Here is an 18787-nt window from a genome sequence, read left to right on the forward strand (position 1 = left end):
CAATCCTGCTGCCAGCATGAGGCAAACCCATGGCAAGTTGCAGTCATTCATTCATAACTCACTTCAGGACAGAGCGAACGGGGTTATAATCATCCAGCCTTGGACTGTGATTGGCCCGGGGAGCCAGACTTGTAGTACGACCATGAACTCTTATCACACACAACTCAAACAAGCCAAGTGTATTTCTGCTTTGCTTATATAATATTTGTTTTACACCAGTACCTTTAATCTGCTTTGAATACTTAACTTTAGGCAAAATACCAACATGGTGTTTGCTCACTGTGCACTTAAAAAAAAAAAAAACTTATTTCATACAATCTCAACCAGCAACCTTAATAAATATTTCTGAAAGTCTGTAATCTTGAATTTCGTCATCCACGGTGCAATTTGCGATTCCTCACTGTCATGTCCTCCATGAGCTCTTGAGCAAAACCCTTCGTCTCATCCTCAAGTGAGACGAGGATTAGGTTTGTGTTTGTTGGATTATAAGCCTTGGATGTCTTCCCTTGTTGTTCTGCGTCTTCTTTTCTTTTCAGCTTCAGTCTCTGGTTCTTTGGTATCATTTCTTGGAAAGAAACTTCATTTTGCTCCCTGGAGCGACAGGAGATAAATAAAGGGTGAGAATGAGCCAAGAATAATGAATTTGAACATGTTTCACTATAATTAAGTAATTCTGGCTACGAATAGCTCGTAATCGTCTTCACCTAAGCCCTTGAGAAACCTGTTAACCCTCCGGTGTTCGTTCTCATGGATGGAGTCCAGATACTCCTGCACTCTCACTTCAAACAGCCCTGGTGTGAAATAAAAAAAATTTAAATTAAAAATGGGGATCTGGATCGACTCCCAACAGCTAAACTCAGTCTGCCGTACCTTTCAGGGCCTGTCGGTGCAGCTCCCTCTCCTGGATGAACCAGCCGAACATCTGGGTCTCCATGAAGACCTCCAGGAAGCGGCGCACCGTCTTGGACGGGATGGCTTTGCGGAAGCCCTCGCGCTGGAACGAGCAGGGCACCGGGGAGGAGGACGAGGACGAGTAGCCGTCCTCCCGCTCGCCGGTGATGAAGAGGGGATAGTGGCCCACCAGCTCCACGAAGAAGCGCACGAAGGCCTCGGACACCACCGTGCTGAGGTGGGCTGTTTCTGGCAACAGGAGGACGAGAAAATAATCACATTTTGAGCCGTGGTTCATTCAAAACTACAGCAGTAATGTATTGCTTCCTCTCACCACTGCTGGTATCTCCTCCTCTCTCATTGGCCAGTTCTCTTCTCCTCTCCAGAACGTTCTCCAGGGCCGTCTGGAGCTTCGCCGGCAGGATAGAATCCTCGTCGTCCAACTAAATTCAACACAGCAAAACAGAAAATTCATTTCTGAGAAAGAATTAGTTCCAGATCCATAAAGAAAAAACAAGCAAACCGCTCACCTGTCTCAGAAAACGATTTTTTTCCAGATCCACGACCAGAACCTGCACATGAGCACACCTGTTACTGATGTGAGCAATGTGTCCTCAGTGATTTAGAAGCATGATTTCTCTGTGTGTGTGTGTGTGTGTGTGAGTTTGAGCGAGAGTGTGTCTCCTCTCCGACCTCCTCCAGGGGGAGTTCGGTGAGCTGCGGCAGGGAGCTGGACAGCAGGCCGACGATGAAGGGCGTCGGGGTGCAGACGATGTCCAGCATGGCCGACGGCAGCACGGGGATGTAGGTGTGCTGCCACACAAACGGGTAGAGCAGCGCCACCACGGCGTGGCAGCACTGGGAGAGGGTGCTGCGGGAACAGACGGGGAGGGGAAGTGAACCGACGGTCCGACGTGATCTGAACCGCTTTCACAGCAAGTCACGGTCCGTAAACGGCCAAGTCTGATCTCAGAGGGGATTTAGACTGGGCCGCCAACTTTTGACTTCAGCTTGGACTGATGAGGGATACACACCCATACACACACACGCACACACACTCATACATACAGTATGCACATATATTACATTGTGTGAGGCTATTTATTGCCGTCAAATGAGCAAAGAGTGTGGAGAGAAGAAAGATGGAATAAATCAGTCTCTATGTTTTCTTGCAAATTTTGAGAAATCTCAGTCAGCGGTGGTGAACAATGGGTCGCAGAACTATTCATCCATCCACTGATGAGCACTTTGAGGCCCACGGACCATATGTCTGGCACCCCTGGTCTATACTATCTTGCTTAAAATTCATAGGAATGCTCCAGGAAGTGAATTTACTCGCTTTCCCCACACGAGTGTGCTACAATGTAATTGGAGTCTAAACACTGCATATTCCCCGAGGGAGCCGCGATTCCCAGAGAGGCTCCCTGCTTTTCTCCCTGACATCATTAGAACTTTGCATTCCTGCTCTCTACTACTGCGATCGCTCTCTCTGGATCCCACTGGCTTTCTCCGGCAGGATAAACAAACCGATCCCAGCCCAACAACAGCTCAACAGTCCGTCCTCAAAATATCTCTCTGGCATGTTCCCTGAATAAAACCAGGGCCGGCCTCCAATTTATTGAAAAATCTGGAGCCGGACCACCCACACGTTTTATAAATTACTAATGAAAATAAACCTTAAAACTTTCAGCCAGTATCTGGCATCTCCGCAATTACATAAACAGAGGAGCCTCACATTTTAAAGGCGAGGATAAAGAGCCGTCACGTAGCAGGAGGAGAAGTATCTGACCTGAGCCTGTCTGCGGTGAAGATGAGCCGCCGCTCCAGCAGCAGGGAGCCGAAGACCCTGAGCAGCAGCCGCAGACTCAGGCAGGAGAAGAGGCACTCGAAGTCCACGTGCTCCAGGCGAGAGTCGGTGGGTCGACAGAGCTCCATCACCTGGAGGGAGAGGACGAAAAACAGGCCTCACCTCTACTCCTTAATGGAAAGGCCTCTCTTTTCATACAGTGGGTGTTCCATCCCAAAAAGCGGCCCACCTCAGTGCCTGAACCCGGGAGAAACGTCTTGATGTTGATGGTCCTGCCGGGAGCGGGAAACTGGGCCTCCATGATGGCTCTCATGAACGGCTGCACCAGGGCGGGAGACAGAGCCCTGCGCCTCTCCACCTCATCCAACACCTCCAAAACACACACACACACACACACACACGCACACACACACTCAGTCATCTGTAATCACAAGCCGTCGGTGTCGTTATCGCAGACGAGCAGTTCACCTTGGAGAACAGGTTGAAACAGCCGAGGTGGCTGACGATACAGTAGACCTCTGGCAGACGTTTGCCTTTTCCACTGGGCTGAAAAACAAATTGCAGCTACTTCAAAATGGGAGAAATTCAAAAAAGCGACGTGTGTTTTGGATGGATGCGGGAGTCTCGCCAAACTGTCCTCAGAAAGAGGATATAAACGGTGTTTTGATTCAAAAATATTATTATACAGCATCAAAGAAGTTAAGGACGACTAAAAAAATGGAGACACATCAACCAAACTCTACACACACACACACACACACAGTAGATCCACATAAACAAAAACACATGCACACCCACACATACGCAGTTCCCAGCCTGACACACTTCCGCCCCGACCCTGAGATGGACCGTTTTCCCACAGGCACGCCGACTATTTTGGCACTCCTATTTACTCAGCCGTCATTGTGGTATTTAGCCATTTCCTGTTCAGTAACTGCACACTTATTTATTCTGCTCATTTCTATTTACCAGTAAGCGCCGGCAGTACCCGAACCTCCTGCTGCCGTCCTCGCCAGTCAAAACAAAGGAGAACATCTCGCTGAGGGGGGATGAGCGAGAAGAAGGGAATAGTGTGATCAGCGGATTTTCATCAAACATGTCAAAAATAGCACAGTGAGGGTCATTTTACATCCTCACCTGGGGTAGCTCTCCACCGGCTCCCAGTCCTTCGCATCAGGGAAACAGAACTGAGGAATAATCCTCAGCTGATCCTCCGTCTCCCTCATGAATTTGAAGCTGCGCTCCAGCTGCATCAAAGGGACACTACAGTTTGAAAACCTGTTTTTACATCAATTATCATGAATAGCTACTCTTAATTTACCAGAGGAGCAAATCTTCTTTTGGAAACTTGAAGATTACTGTTTTAAATTGAGGTAAATTGCACTTTTTTTTGTTTTAAAGCTTCCATTCATAAATTAAATTACCACAAAAATTAAAGAATAGCCTCCTGACCTTTGGTGGGAACTGCTGTGTGACCTCTGGCAGATAGTGGCCTCCAGCCTTTGACTTCTGCAGCGACACGACCAGGAAGTATTCGAAAAGCTTGCGCTGGTGCAGCTCCTGCTCCAGGGCCCCGTTCCTGGCGTTGGCCCCGTTGAAGCCGTCCCGGTTCTGGCTCGGACGGTTCAGGATGGACTTGACTGTTGTTAAACGCTGGCGTTGAGCTGGAGGAGGGAATCAGAGATAATCCATGGAAAGACGACAGGAATTTACAGAGGTTCAGTGATGTTTCGTGAGGGAGAAAGCTCTACCTTTTGCTCTTTCTTCGACTTCACTCTCAGAGTCGCTGTTCTCGTCCGTCACTGTCAGTGAAAGCCAAACATCCTCAAATACAACGTAGGCATGAAAAACAGGGAGATGAAGTTCACTTCTTTAACATCTCTGCATCTTCACCTCTTCCTGAACTCGTCTCGGCGTAATGGTAGATCCTCCGGAGATGTTTCTTTCTGTTTCGAGCCTCAAATATGCTGTTGATCCTCAGGACGACCTGTTGGGAAGATTGTGATGCACTGTGAGTAAATATTTGGGTTTTTGTTAGGAGGGAAACCTGTTCAGCAATATTAAAGCGTGTTTAACATAATATCAGTGATTTTGACTTTTAAGCTTGGATTGAAACACAGACGGTGGGTATCCTGCGGCAGGTCCGGCTGTAGGGATCGCCGGGCAGCCAGGCGGCGTGTTCAGGCCCGGTGGGGGTGGAGGGAGGGCTGAGCTGCGGTGGCGAGGAAACCCCTCCAGTCCTGGCTCTGTGCGCCTGGTGGTTGGTCCTCCGAAGGTCCAGCAGCTTAAAGTTGCGACCGGAATTCTGCCTGAAGAAACCGGGTCTTGAGGCCTGAAGAAAAAGAAACAGCAATCAATTTTTCATGAAGATCCACTCAGCGAATGTGAAGGTCTGCTAATAGTTCAGACACCTTGGAGTTATCAGCACCAGGGGACGAAGGCAGAGACTGCTGGGAGCACTGACTCTCCAGCTCTATGTCCTCGTACGGGTTCTCATTGGACGAATCTACAGGAGGACAAGAAAGTTGATGTTCCAGTCATCTGGTCCAGTTCCACTTTCACATCCTATTCTGTAAGGCATCTCTATTTTATTGTCACCGACTGGTTCCAGCATCGAATCTGTCTCGCTAACTGTTTCAGTATTTTTAATTTGCATCTTTCTTTCTGAAAGGGAATCAGTGCAGGGTAGTCCCGGTGTCTGACCCAGGATGTCTTCATAGTGATGTTCCTGAGACAGTGAGTGAGAGGAGAGCGAGCTCCGTGTGAGGTCTTCAAACTCAAACGACCTCCTGTCATGTAGAACACAAAAAAAGCATGATTACAGGATGTAGGTTTATATTATATTAGATATTTATTCTTTTAAGCTGAACTGAGACATAGATCTGTGTACCTGTGGATATTGTCTCGGACCCTCTCGCCCAGAGGTCTCCCGTAGACGCCAGACGGCGGTTTAGAGGAGGTTTTGGAAGAGAGCGAAGGCAGCGGGGGCAGGTTCCTCTGCCCCCTCCCCTGCCTCGGACCCTTTCCCGAGGAGGCTGGGTGCTGGAACGTGCGGCGGGGTTTGGGGACCGGGTTGATGGGGGGTGCGCCCGGCTCTGCATACACGTTCTCCTGCTGCTCCTTCCGTTCTAACGTCCCAGAAGTCCTTGCTGCGCGGCCTAGAGTCGCAGCTTCAGACTCCTTCTGCTGTTTGTCTTTGGTGGGAGGGCTGAAGTAGTTTCCCAGTTCTTGGGGGTGTTTTCCATGGTTGTCCCCCATCGCCTCCAGTTTTTTGAAGAGGGTGAACACAGCTCTCTTCTCCTGGCTCGGCTGTTCAGTCGTTCTCCTCTCGTTGCTTTTTCTCAGCGTCCCCACCGGCTCCTTCTCAGTGACTGCAGGTAAACAAGGCTTTGAACCTTCAGATTCATCTGTATTCTCTTTCTGTTGCTCTTGGTCTTCTTTGTGAACACAACCTCTTATGTTATCCTCCTTCTGTTTTGCATTCGGCTTACAGTTACTGAGTGCTCCTCTTTGCTGTTTGCCTGCTTCAGCGGGCGAACAAGGCCTCGAATCCCCATAATTTCCCACATTCTCCTTCTCAATATCCTGCTTTTCCTTATGGGGAACTCCTCTTCCGCAGCCGTCTCCACTGTGTGTATCGACAGGTTGACTGCTGCCGTTCGATTCTGCCTTTTTCCCAGCGGCGCAGTGTCCCAGACTGTCGCATGTCGGATCTGAATGAGGAGGTTCTTTGGACTCCCAGAGAGAAATCTTGTCCTTGATGTTTCCCACATTGGACCGGGGCATCTTCCCTCCTACCAAGAGAGCATTTTCACTGCCATGATGGTCAAAAGCTGGCCTGCGGTGAGCCATCAGAGACAAAACCTCCTGGTTATTCAGGTTGTCTAATGGGGTGAAGGGAAGTGTCGGCGGCCCAGCTGTGGTTGAGGTGAGGCGTACGGCTTCCTTGTTTTCCTTTGAAGAAATATGGCAACTGCTTCCACCACGACAGCCCTTGTTTAGCCTAAATACACACAGAAATACATGAACAATATCGTATTGAAATAGCACCAAGCGCTCCAGTTTCCTCACTTGATCAAAGGAAGAACATCAGCTGTTAAACATGAGACAATACTGACCTCAGACGACGGACTCGTGTCCTCTCAGATCTCACTGATCACAGCGTTTTACGACAGACACTGGAATATTTCACGGAGTTTAAAGAATACGTTCTAAATTGGTTTCAATCTTATTTTTCGTACAGATTCCACTTTATGGGAGTTAATGATGTCTCTTCATCTCTGACTGAAGAACCATGGCGTTCTACAATGTTCTGCATTAGACCCATACTTTTCATATTATGCATGCATATTATCAGAAGCTTTTTTAAAATAAATAAATAAAATAAAATACTGCTGAGCAGCAATTTTCAGCTCCTGAACTCAGAAAGAAAGCAGAAGTTAATATATTTGGCCCAAAACAGACAAATAATCTAAACATATAGTACACTGGATGGTATTACGCTTGGCCAAGACTTATTCTTCAGTTCCCACATTAAACAAGTCTGCACAACTTCTTTTTTTTTTTTTTACTTGCATAATGCTTCTAAAATGAGGAACATGTTGACTCAGAGTGATTCTGATAAATTAATCATGCATCTTTTTTTTTCTAGCTGTTACTATTGTAATTCCGTATAATCAGGGTGTCCAAAACATTGCTCAGGAAATTTTCAGTTCATTTAAAATGCAGCAGCAAGGATTGATCACATCACCCCAGTATTACCTTATTGTCACTGACTTCCTGTGAAATCTAGAATTACATTTAAAATTGATTTTTTTTTTTATTATGCTCAAGAGTCTTACAATTAAGACTGGAGCAGACAACTCTGGAGCGTTTTCTAAACGTGCTTCTACAGGTTTAGACTGCTGGGAGACCTTCCTTGCTCCGCTGCTCTTCTCTACTGTTGCACTTCCCATCCAGTCACATTTCACTGTTACAGATCTCTAACCCCAGCTGGGACAGCAGAAAGCTTTCACCTCAGACTCTGCTTCTCCAGAAGTTTCTTCCTTAAAAGGGAGCTTGTCATCTCTAATTGCCCAGCTGGCTCATGAGGTCTAGTTTTTCACTACGAGTGCCTTGAGATGTTGGTTGTTTTTAAGCTATATAAATGCAATTGAATGGAAATTAACTGGACATTCATTGACCCTATAAAATGTTTGGAATATTACCTAACCTTGATATAGAGGAATTTCGAAGAACCCCCTCCCAGAAGGATCATCAGTAGGTAAATCTGGCTACCAGTTTGGGGACACTCTGTCTTTTTCTGGCACCGGTGGGAAAACTGTGAGTGAAATGCCAGAGGACAAGCCTACGACCGAGCATCTTCTTCTCATCAGCATCGCTAAATAAACACATACTTGGAGCAGGGCCCATTTCATCAAACTGTTATCTTTTAATAAATAAACAGGAGGAAATGGGAAACCCTTCAGCTGAGAGACCTTTTCTGACTTCTTCTTAATGGACATGGTGATTAAAGGGTGAGCTAAGCCCTGCGTCTTTTCTCTCAGGCTCTGGAGTGACTCGTGAGGAATGAAATGATCATTCCTGAAGCGGAAAGCTCGCTGCCGATAAGCCTGCGTGGATACAAACCTGTTGACAGCGGAGTAGATGTAATCTTGCTTTATTTTCATTCTTTCAGCGGCGGCCATAATCGCTGTACACCTGAGGGAAACAGACGGAAGCGAGAGCATTCATTGGCTGCTGAGATTTGTGGATTGAAGCATTCCTAGTTTGGAGATTTATACGTATCTGGGTGACATCCTGTCTGGCCTGGTTCCAAATGACCGCTGGTGTCAAGCTTATTAATGAACCTCGTTGTCTTAAAGCTTTTTAAGTTGACACAGTCCCTGTGGTAAGGCTGGATATTCACCTCTAAACTGTCAGTGAGCAGTATTCGGAGGACAGCTGGGCCAAATCAGGAAAAAGGCGACAGCCTGGAGCTCAGTGAAACTCCTTCAAGCACTTCATCACCCAAACCAACACTTATTCACCCGTGTGTGTGACTGAATCACTCCTCTCTCCCTTTTCTTTGCCTCAGTGTGTTGCCGTTGGTCTTTTTCTGTCACATAAAGTCCTCACTGGAGGCTACAGCGTTTGACCTCGGCAGCGACTGAACGGCCCTGCTCTCGTCATCTTGACTCACATACTTTCACATCTTCCAGGCCAACAAACCAAAGTTCAGTGTCCTCTAAGATAGCATTTCCCAGCTCTCAGGCCGCTGTCATCATTTGTTTAGTTGACATCTCGTCCTAAAGACACTGTGTCCATCCGCGGACTGATGAGCTTCTCATTGTAAGTGGTGTCAGTCAATGTGTCAAAATGCCACCTGTCATTGTATTTTACATCAGAACTACAACTCAAACCTGACAGTAATTACAACAGGAAGTGTGGATCTTGACTTATTATCTGTAAACCTTTCAGTGTAAAAGAAAAGCTGAAAAAAATATAACATAAATTGGAATTAAACAATAATTTGACAGTACTGACATGTGCTTGTTCTGGTTTTGTACTGCTTGAGCTGCGTAGGAATCTGATGAATGGCTGCTTAACCGCACTGAGGTTGAAAAGAACAATTCAACCAAGAAGACATGTCCCATCTAATAAGATTTTTTTGAAAATAAAGTAAGTCATATGCACCCCCTTAACCTCTAAATGAAGAAAATTCTGAATTAAAAAGTCCATTTCCTTTCAGAAATCCAAAAATTAACGAGAGACAAAGGTGGAAGTCTTCAATTGTATTACTTTTGGTTACGTCTCCAAAGTTTAACCGTTACTCACTCTATCCTCTCGAAATGTATCTCATCCAGCCCTGAGCAGACTCCACAGGTTTAGGGCAGATAATACGCTTTGAAACAAGTCACTCAGATACATAACTAAGATGTGATCAAGTGATCCAATGCTGTAGTTTAAATTATGCAGATGGTTACTTCCAACACTATTTTCTCTCCACAGAAATGCATCCCCACGGCATGAGTGGAGCATCATATTGTTGTCCAGTTAAATCACATGGAAAGCCTTCAATACAATCAACTCAATAAACTTAAGCCAAGGACTTACCTCCTTTATCTGTACAGTTTCCATGTGTTCACGGCTGATATGGAACCATATTACACTGGATGAAGCCGTCACAGTATCCATTGGTATAACTTCCAAACCAGCCCAGTGTGCTGTGTGCGTGTCCCAGTGAAACTGTCTGCAGAAACTTTTCTAACTTCTCTGAATTCTGCTCAGTGACTGATCACATGTCCAGCTGAGCTGACGCTTCATCCTAAACTAATGCACACATCCTCCTCTCTGCTTCTTCTTTAAACTTCAACTTTCAGTCACCCTCACTCTCTGCAGACTCTGGATATGACTTCCTCTCGCTCTCTAGTTCTCTCCCTCTCCCCCCCGCTCTCTCTCTCATACACACACACACACACACACACACACACACACACACACACACACACACACACACACACACACACACACACACACACACACACACACACACACACACACACACAGCTGACTTCAAGATCAAGCTATGACAAAAATGAATGAAAATGCCCTCATACTGACTAAGACTATTTATATTCCTTTAATGTTTCTTTCCTCTGAAAAGTCTTCATGGGAATTGGTGGCACATGGGATAGTCTGCCTTGTGTTACATTATTTTCCCTCCAAATCTGTAGTTCATAGGAATTCGCATCACAGATGTCCCTGGGCTGCAGTTGTCCAGACAGCTGTGACATTACAGCTCATCTTCTCTGTCCACTGATTCAGTTCCATAACTTTATCTTACAAAAAAAAATCTATTTCCAGCTTACAAATACATTTTTTAAATTTAATGCTAAAAATACACATGAATACCCAGTGGAATCATCTTTTTGCTGTGTGATTTTGCTTTAAATTGTAAATGCATTTAGCATAAAAAATTGTTCTTCTCACATAGGCACTCAAATGAACACCATACAAATCTATTTAAAATGATAAAATATGTACACATATCTGTTAAAATGTATGATATTGTTAACAATTTCGCAACGTTTTCTTTTTCTGATATTCCTTTTTCTACACATTTTAGCAGAACTTTGAGCCACATTACACCCATACTTAAGAAATAATACTGTGCATATATCAATTTTACATGAAGTTTTCCTTACCAGATTTTTGTGAGAGCAGGTAAAAATCAGTCCTTGATGCTGGCAAAGTGTCGCAGTGAAGTCAGTGAGAGAAGTTGTGGCGGAATAGTTTTTAAACTAGGGGGGAAATGTGCTTGCAGCCAATGACTGTTGGCCTTTCAGCCACATATGGCTCCGTGACAGGTGAGAACTGGGCAGCTGTCTCTCAGCGTCACCACCAGCTGTACCAAAATTCAATGGCAACTCTAAAAATTATGTATTGATCACTCCCTGTACCCTCCAAAATGAAGACTACATACTTAAGATGTCATTATACCTCAACGAAATAACTAATAATGATTTATTATTGATTATTTGCCTTTTTGTGTTGTAGTTCCACTCCTGGCCTGCAGATGGCGGCAGTGCACAGCGGTGTGACGTTCAAGTGTCACAGGAAGTGACAGAAAACTCGCCACTCTGAAAACAAGCAGCAGAACGCCGATCTGGACTGAAAGGTAAACCCTCTTCTGGTATTATTCCTCCTTCACTGACGCATATGTTTCTATATAAACGAGCTGTGTGAAGGTCGTAGCAGTGACAGTGTAGATGTAGGTGTTTTCTGTTCGCTCAGTGAGAGACGCAGGTGTGTGCAGACAGAAAGCAGCATGTGTTCCACAATAAACAGCTCAATGCAGGTGTTATAAGCTGTGTAATTAATGAACAGGTGGCCAAAGGCATCATCTTCACTATACAGCTTGTATATTTCAGTCGCAGCACCTTCTAAATATTACATTTCCTCCAAGCATAAAGGTCTGATTTGTCTGGGAAACAATTCAATTGCTTTTTTCTTTTTTTATGACTTGCGGTTTTTATTTCTTATTTTAAAGATAGAATAAACAAATACAGCATGTTAACAAACATACAAACCATCTAAATTGCATTTTCAACTGTAACCAAGCTGGATTTCAGGATTTCCTGGTTGGTTTAATTCTCATCTAAAGCAACGTTGAGAGTGAAATTGGGTCATAAGATCTAACCAGAAAACACATGACTTTTGATAACATGAAGCATCAATCCCTGCTTAAAGTGAGCCCATCTAATATGTGTTTTTTTTTTTTTGCAGCATGAACTGATTCATGCAATATAAGCAAATGTACAAATCTGCTGGAAGAAAACCACACAGCTGTTTTGCTTTTACTCCACTCCCATATAGAACATGAGCTATTACAAGACGCTCAGGATGTCCTCTCCAGAAGTCTTAAGTCAGTTGTCTGCCTCTCAGAATTATTATGCACAAATAAGTGTTATTTGATTATCATTTGAATGAGCAAAAGCAGTTTGACTTGTCATTTCAGCATGGTTTCAGCTGCTGAATACCTAAATCAGCAGCCATTAGAGCAGATGCCCTCAGGTGGTAAGAAAGAGACTAACCTTTATTTTAAGACTGCTGGGTAAACAACACGAAGCACATTCAGGTGGGGGAGGTGGGATAACTGTTGAGGTAGTCAGCTTACACTGGGACCATTGATGCCTTGTTCGGGGCTGCATAAGATCTCCCATTCAGACCAGGTGCCAGCATTCAGAGTGAGCTTTCACTTAACATGACACAGAACAGGCCCAGTATCACTTTGACAAAACAAATACGGCTGATGAAATGTGTGTTTGCTCATATGATAGGGCTGGGCGATATGGCCTCAGATCAATATGGCGACTTATTGAGCAGTTCACCTCGATCTTGAGAGAAAAACAATGATTTAAGAAATGCGGTGGTTTCGTAAAGTAACTTGTATTTTTCACAGACTGATATTTTGTGTACTGCTTCTCAAACAAGCAAACAAAAACAATCATTTTCCACCGATAAAAGAAACTTGAAGCGAAAAAGTGAAAAATTCTGCAATTATTGATTCTTTCCCCTGCAGGCACACCTCTGCTCCTCTCGCCATGTCTTTGCCCCGTCTGCTGTAGTGGAGGACTGTGTCTGATCCCTCCTCCCTCCCTGGAAGACCTCCTTCCTCCTCCTCCTCCTCCTCCTCCTCTCCCTCCTCCACCCTCCAGCCGCCCCTGTGATGCCTCCCTCATGCTGTGGCTGTCTGTCACAGTACACCCACCATCATCTGGTTGTCTTCCTCCTCACCTTCTTTAGGTAAACTCAGTCACCCTCCCAAAAGGCTTCTGCTTTAAGATCCCCAAAGCTCTGCTAGTAGTTTACTCAACTCGAGACCTCGTACATTCGACCTGGTTATGCCACATGTTGCAATATAGGAAAAAAATATTTGATTTATATGCTTGTTTGAAATGATTTTACAATCGAACCTTGTGTGAAATTCAGTGTAATCTTGTGGAGTGAAGTGTTGACGGTACGTGTCCTTTTTCCTCATCCTGCCTCAGACTCGTAAAGTTAATCTTTAATGATTGTAGCCGCGGTATCAACAGCTTGTGGCTGTGCCAGCATGTCACGGCGGGCGTTATCAGTGGCGTCTGCAAGATTTAGTGACACAGTGAACTGCTTTCGTGTACGGTAGATTTTTTTTCCTTTCTCGCAGCAGCGCTTTGTGAAGAACGTGCCTTTTGCAGGCTGAACGATAGAGCAGAGTGTGTGGGTTACAAAATTAACCTAATTTATCCCTAACTTTTTTCTGAAAATTACCTTGTTTTTGTTTTTTTTTTTGTTTTGTTTTTTTTGTTTTTTTTTTATTCAGGAAAGAACACACTTATTTCTGTTGTGTTAATTTAAAAGAGAGAGAACGCTAACCAGTCAATAATTATTGGTTCCAGTTAGATATAAATATGTAATTTTATAGGCGGCGTGACCTTTGATTTCTGTTGAAATTGTTTTGTTCAGCCTGTGAAATATTAACAGAATTATGCATTTTGTCTTTTCTGACATGTTATTCTTGTGACAAATATTGTTAAAATGTACTACGGCACAGACTGCATTTCATTTTTCACTCTTGTGTTTTAGTTTTTAACATTTCTTTCTTGATTTCTTCGTTTTTTTTGTTTTGTTTTGTTTTTTTTGTTGATGCGACGCCACGTTCCGCCTCCTTGCCTCCCTCCTGACTGAAGCTCTCCTCTGTGTCTCCAGCTATGTGCTGCTGCATGCGTCCAGGAAGACGTTCAGCAACGTGAAAGTGAGCATCTCCGCTCAGTGGACGCCGTCCTTACAGAATGAGAGCGCGGCCGCCTTCTCCCCCAGCGAGGTGCCGATCCGAGACATTAGTTTTTCTTCCACTGGGAAGAAAATATGCTTTGTTTGTTTATTGCTGCTTCATATATATTCTTCAATCGCAATTTAACTCAGGGTTCTTTCTATTTATAGTATTAAGGCTGTTTATGAAATGTATATAACAATTTTTTTCCCCGCATTGTCGCAGACATGGGAGGACAACCGTCTGTTTGCAGACGAGAAGCAGGCCACGCTGTTTCTGGGAGCGCTGGACTCCATCTTCCTCTTCTCGTACGCTGTGGTGAGATTCAGAAGAATCAGATGTGAAAATACAAAACATTTGTTTTTGGCACCTGGAAACAGAATGTAAAACTTTAACCGACTGGCCTCCCTGATTGTCTTTGATTGGTGTCTGATTTGTCCTGACAGGGTCTGTATCTCAGCGGCGTGATCGGGGATCGATTCAATCTGCGATATGTCCTCTGTGTCGGCCTGTGTGGCTCCGCTGCCGTGGTGCGTACACAGCGGAGGGCTACCCACATGTAGTGTGTTGGGATTTCATGCTGCAGTGTGATTGTATCGTGTGTGTGTGTGTGTGTGTGTTTCTCCGCTCCTGCAGGAGTTTGTGTTCGGCACGCTGACCGAATGGCTCCAGCTCTACAACGTCTACCTGTACTGCGTCCTGTGGGTGCTGAACGGGCTGCTGCAGTCCGCCGTCTGGCCCTGCGTGGTGGCCGTCATGGGCAACTGGTTCGGGAAGACGGGGTGAGCGCGTGCACGGATATGTCCAGCCCGGAAAGGTTTCCTGATCCACACCCAGGAAGAAAAACCCAAATGACTCACACACTGACACTTACTCACCATGAGTGTATCCACAGGCGTGGCTTTGTGTTCGGCCTGTGGAGCGCTTGTGCCTCCGTCGGAAACATCCTGGGTGCTTTCCTGGCTTCTAGCGTGCTCAAATATGGATATGAGGTCAGAAACACACACACACACACACACACACACACACACACACACACGGACTTTATTGATACATTCCAGCAGCAGCTGCTTGCTCATGTGTGACCTTTGCTGTGTGCAGTATGCCTTCCTGGTGACCTCCGTGGTGCAGTTCGCTGGTGGGGTGGTGGTGTTCTTCGGCCTCCTCACTTCCCCCAAAGAAGTTGGTGAGGAGTTTGCTTTGGAACGAGGAGCGGCCGTTGCGTGGATTCCGGTGCAGACGCCGGCTCCGTCCTGTGTAACGAATACGTCCCGATGTTCGGTGAATGTTTGCGTTTCAGGTTTGAGCCTGGAGTCGGAGACGGGACTCAGCCCGGTGGAGACGGACACCGACAGCCGCAAGCCTCTGATGAGTGACGAGGAGGAGGAGGAGGAGGGGGAGGAGAGGGGGAGGGAGAGGGTGGAGGAGGAGGAAGCAGAGGAGGAGGAGGATGACGAGGTGGAGTCGTGTGAGAGGAGAGAGCAGCCCGGTCAGCAGCAGCAGGATGAACCTGAGGCCCAGTCTCCACGAGCCATCAGCTTCTGTCAGGCTTTCTGCCTGCCGGGAGTCCTGCCTGTGAGTCTCAACGACAAATGATCAGTTTTCTCCTCGTTTCTTCAGAGATATCGAATCCTGACACCGTCCTCTCTTGGCTTTGTGCAGTACTCCCTGGCTTATGCCTGCCTGAAACTGGTCAATTACTCCTTCTTCTTCTGGCTCCCGTTTTACCTGAGCAACAACTACAAGTGGAAGGAAGCGGAAGCCGACAGACTGTCCGTGTGGTACGATGTTGGAGGGATCATCGGTGAGCGGCAGGATGTTTTTCACCCCAAACGTTTTTGTGCTTTCTTACCTTTGTAGATTTCATCCTTGATTTGTCCCCATTGTGTGTTGTTTGTTCCCGTCAGGAGGAACAGTCCAGGGCCTGGTGTCGGACTTCATGGGGAAGCGGGCCCCCGTCCTGGCCTTCAGCCTGGTGCTGGCTATGGGAGCTCTGGTGGGATACAGCCGTGAGTTCAGACCTTATATGTTCCCTTACAGCAGATATCAGCTGAGATGAGTCGAACCAAACTGGGGATTTCATCCGTCAGGATCACCGGACGATCAGGTGATCAACGCCGTGCTCTTGGCCACCACCGGCTTTTTCATCGGCGGCCCCTCCAACATGATCAGCTCGGCCATATCGGCTGACCTGGGGCGCCAGGAGGCCCTGAGGGGCAGCCAGGAGGCTCTGGCCACCGTCACCGGCATCGTGGACGGAACGGGAAGCATCGGAGCGGCCGGAGGACAGGTAAGCTCCAGAAACGCCCACGACGATCGAGCTGCCAATCCAACCTAACCGGCGCTCTGATCTCCGCCGCCGTGCAGTACCTGGTGTCTCTGATCGAGAGCAAGCTGGGCTGGATGAGCGTGTTTTACTTCTTCATCGTCATGGTGAGCTGTTCGATTAAGAGCTGTTAAAAATAAGACTGCGGTGTAAAGCAAAGCCTGTCAGACCGCCGCCGATTCTCTTCACCTGTGTCTCTCTGTCTCTCTCTCTCTCTCTCTCTCTCTCTGTGGCAGACCGGCGGCAGCGTGGCGTTCATCTCCCCGCTGCTCTTCAAAGAGCTGCGCGCCATGTGGAGGGAGCGGCGAGCCCTGCGGCGCCAGCTCTGAGCCGGCCGGCCGGCGATGGTGCAGCAGGTCTGCTCAGATTCACCTGCTCAGGTGATTTTTAGCGGTGTAGAAAAGACGCGGGATGCAGCTGATCTGCGATCCTTCTCCTGTAAATAGTTTCAGATGTTGGGTAGAAGTGCCTGACTTGACAAAAAAAAGAAAATATATAGAGTTTGTGAATCACAGAATGTACCACTGTATATATTTTAGGCTTTTAAAGGATGTGAATACTTCACTTTTTACATGTGGATGTTTTTGAGTTTTTAAGGTCAAACTCGTTTGGATCACGCTCCTGGAAACTGTTTCCGGAGCCGAAACGCTTAAAACTGTGATTGTATTCTTGAAAATCAGCAGCTGTGGATATTTATCATGTCTTTATGTAAGAAGTGTTGCACTGTCGGGTTCTCACGGGGAGTGCGGTGAATCGCTCTCATGGGTCGGGGACTTTTCACTTCACTGCCGTTTCATGTGTTTTGTACACACTTAAAAAAAAATAAAATGAAAAATTGTATTCGGGTTCAGGGGCTGCGCTCTGAAGCCCTCACGAGCTTGGGAAAGGTCACTCGATTGTGCACATACTCGTCATTCCACTTTTCTGCCAGGATGTTTACAGCCGAAGTCTTTGACAGCTTAAATCTACACACAGCGGCAGAAACGCGCGATGAAAAGTCTGCTTCTGTGGTTCTGCCAACATTTTAGTTTACAGCAGTTTCTTATCTTTATCTGCCTTCTGACGATGGCGAAGAGGTGTACTGTAAATCCTCATGGATTTATTAGGTTTTAAATGCCACTGAAGTGTAAGTGTGGGTCTTTTTAGGCCGTCCGGTGACATGAACAAGGTGGACGAATGACCACAAAACAGTTCTGGATTCATTTCCTGACGCGTTGCTTATTTAAAAAAAAAAAGAAGAAAACGATTGTATTAGTTTTAGTTTACATTATGCATGTATTATGGTGTAAAATAGAAAAGCTTTATCGTTTCCTGTCACCGGTCATTGGTTTGAGATGAGGTCAGATTTCGGACTTTGATCGTCCTTCGCCTCCGAATCTGATCGAATGTAAACTGAAACATGTAGAATGTGCAAACTCAGTCTGTGGAGCATTTTTAACTTTATTTTATTTCTATTTATGTCTTCATTTTAGCCAGTGTAAATGCATTTTTTTCTTTATTTTTGAATAAATTCAGATTGCATTTACGTTGCTGTTCTTTCTCTCTGCCATGGGAAAAGCCCTTGTCGACTTATTGCCACCAGGGGGCGCTGCAATGCAGTATTCCACTTTACCTCCAGCCTTTTGTTTGTTAAAACTTAAAACCACAACGCAGAAAAACTTCAGACCACACATTTGTTGCTTATATCAATATATCATCAGGTCTTTTTTTTTTTTTTATTAATTCGAGCACTCGATGTGACAATATGTAAGGCAACAGTGCACCAGCAACCCAGCAATGGAATCTCTTGACATTTTCTATGCAAATAATGCTGAAACAAAAATGATATGGATCAGACCTCGTACACTCACACATCTAACATGGTGCAAGGGTACATAAACCAGTATTAAATTATGATAAAAAAAATTACCACATGATATACAAATATACATTCATGCATATACAAAGTTGAAAAAAGTCCACCTTGATACAGCCGCGGCAGATGAATTAAGAAGGGAAACTCCAGCGTGAGCTGGAGATTTTCCTGACTTTTTCTGTTCCTCAAGATTCGAGGAAAGTTTGACAAAAGCTACACACAAGCTGAAGGAAACCAAGAAATAAATGAGAAACCCTGTGCACAAAAAAAAAAAAAGGTTGAATGATCCTTGATTTGTAGTTTTTTTTGTTTTGTTTTTTAAGATTTCCTTAAAAAAATAGGTATTTGTCAACAATGTTTGAAGTAGTGCAAAGATATTTCAGATATAATACAATTAGTTGTTGCAAAAACCAGGGAGTAAAAAATTATTTCCCTTCATAGACAAAAAAGAAAATAAGTTAATATAGACTTTGAGAAGATAGATGCATACAGTCTCTTACACACAAACACTGATAGCTGACAAACAGACACAAGCAGTCTCGACAAATTGTGTGCCATTTTTACATCTGTGGAGAGTTGTGAGGAAAAAAAAAAACCCCAACGTGATGACAAACA

At 45.4% G+C, this 18787-nt stretch overlaps 2 protein-coding genes across 2 annotated transcripts; one reads left to right on the forward strand and one right to left on the reverse strand.

The window, feature by feature from the left end:
• Nucleotides 1-219: 219 nt before the first annotated feature.
• Nucleotides 220-9707, reverse strand: LOC115404638 (DENN domain-containing protein 2A-like). Its single transcript, XM_030114045.1, has 20 exons — nucleotides 9703-9707; nucleotides 8327-8398; nucleotides 5589-6701; nucleotides 5402-5487; nucleotides 5110-5204; nucleotides 4821-5030; nucleotides 4592-4685; nucleotides 4450-4500; nucleotides 4151-4362; nucleotides 3836-3945; nucleotides 3668-3737; nucleotides 3167-3244; nucleotides 2928-3068; nucleotides 2681-2829; nucleotides 1585-1762; nucleotides 1422-1463; nucleotides 1226-1334; nucleotides 871-1140; nucleotides 705-791; nucleotides 220-591 (listed from the first exon to the last, which is right to left on the reverse strand). Exons 1-20 carry the CDS (start codon nucleotides 9705-9707, stop codon nucleotides 560-562), a joined length of 3204 nt encoding a protein of 1067 aa, XP_029969905.1. The 3' UTR covers nucleotides 220-559.
• Nucleotides 9708-11318: 1611 nt separating this feature from the next.
• LOC115404436 (sugar phosphate exchanger 3-like) lies at nucleotides 11319-17842 on the forward strand. Its single transcript, XM_030113767.1, has 14 exons — nucleotides 11319-11357; nucleotides 12762-12985; nucleotides 13928-14042; nucleotides 14217-14309; nucleotides 14438-14521; nucleotides 14628-14773; nucleotides 14887-14983; nucleotides 15093-15177; nucleotides 15292-15566; nucleotides 15654-15795; nucleotides 15899-16000; nucleotides 16082-16281; nucleotides 16359-16424; nucleotides 16554-17842. The coding sequence occupies exons 2-14, from the start codon at nucleotides 12909-12911 to the stop codon at nucleotides 16644-16646; spliced, it is 1575 nt and encodes a 524-aa protein (XP_029969627.1). The 5' UTR covers nucleotides 11319-11357; nucleotides 12762-12908; the 3' UTR covers nucleotides 16647-17842.
• The last annotated feature ends 945 nt before the right edge of the window (nucleotides 17843-18787 follow it).

The sequence above is a fragment of the Salarias fasciatus genome, chromosome 17, assembly GCF_902148845.1.
Source record: "Salarias fasciatus chromosome 17, fSalaFa1.1, whole genome shotgun sequence".
NCBI lineage: Eukaryota > Metazoa > Chordata > Actinopteri > Blenniiformes > Blenniidae > Salarias > Salarias fasciatus.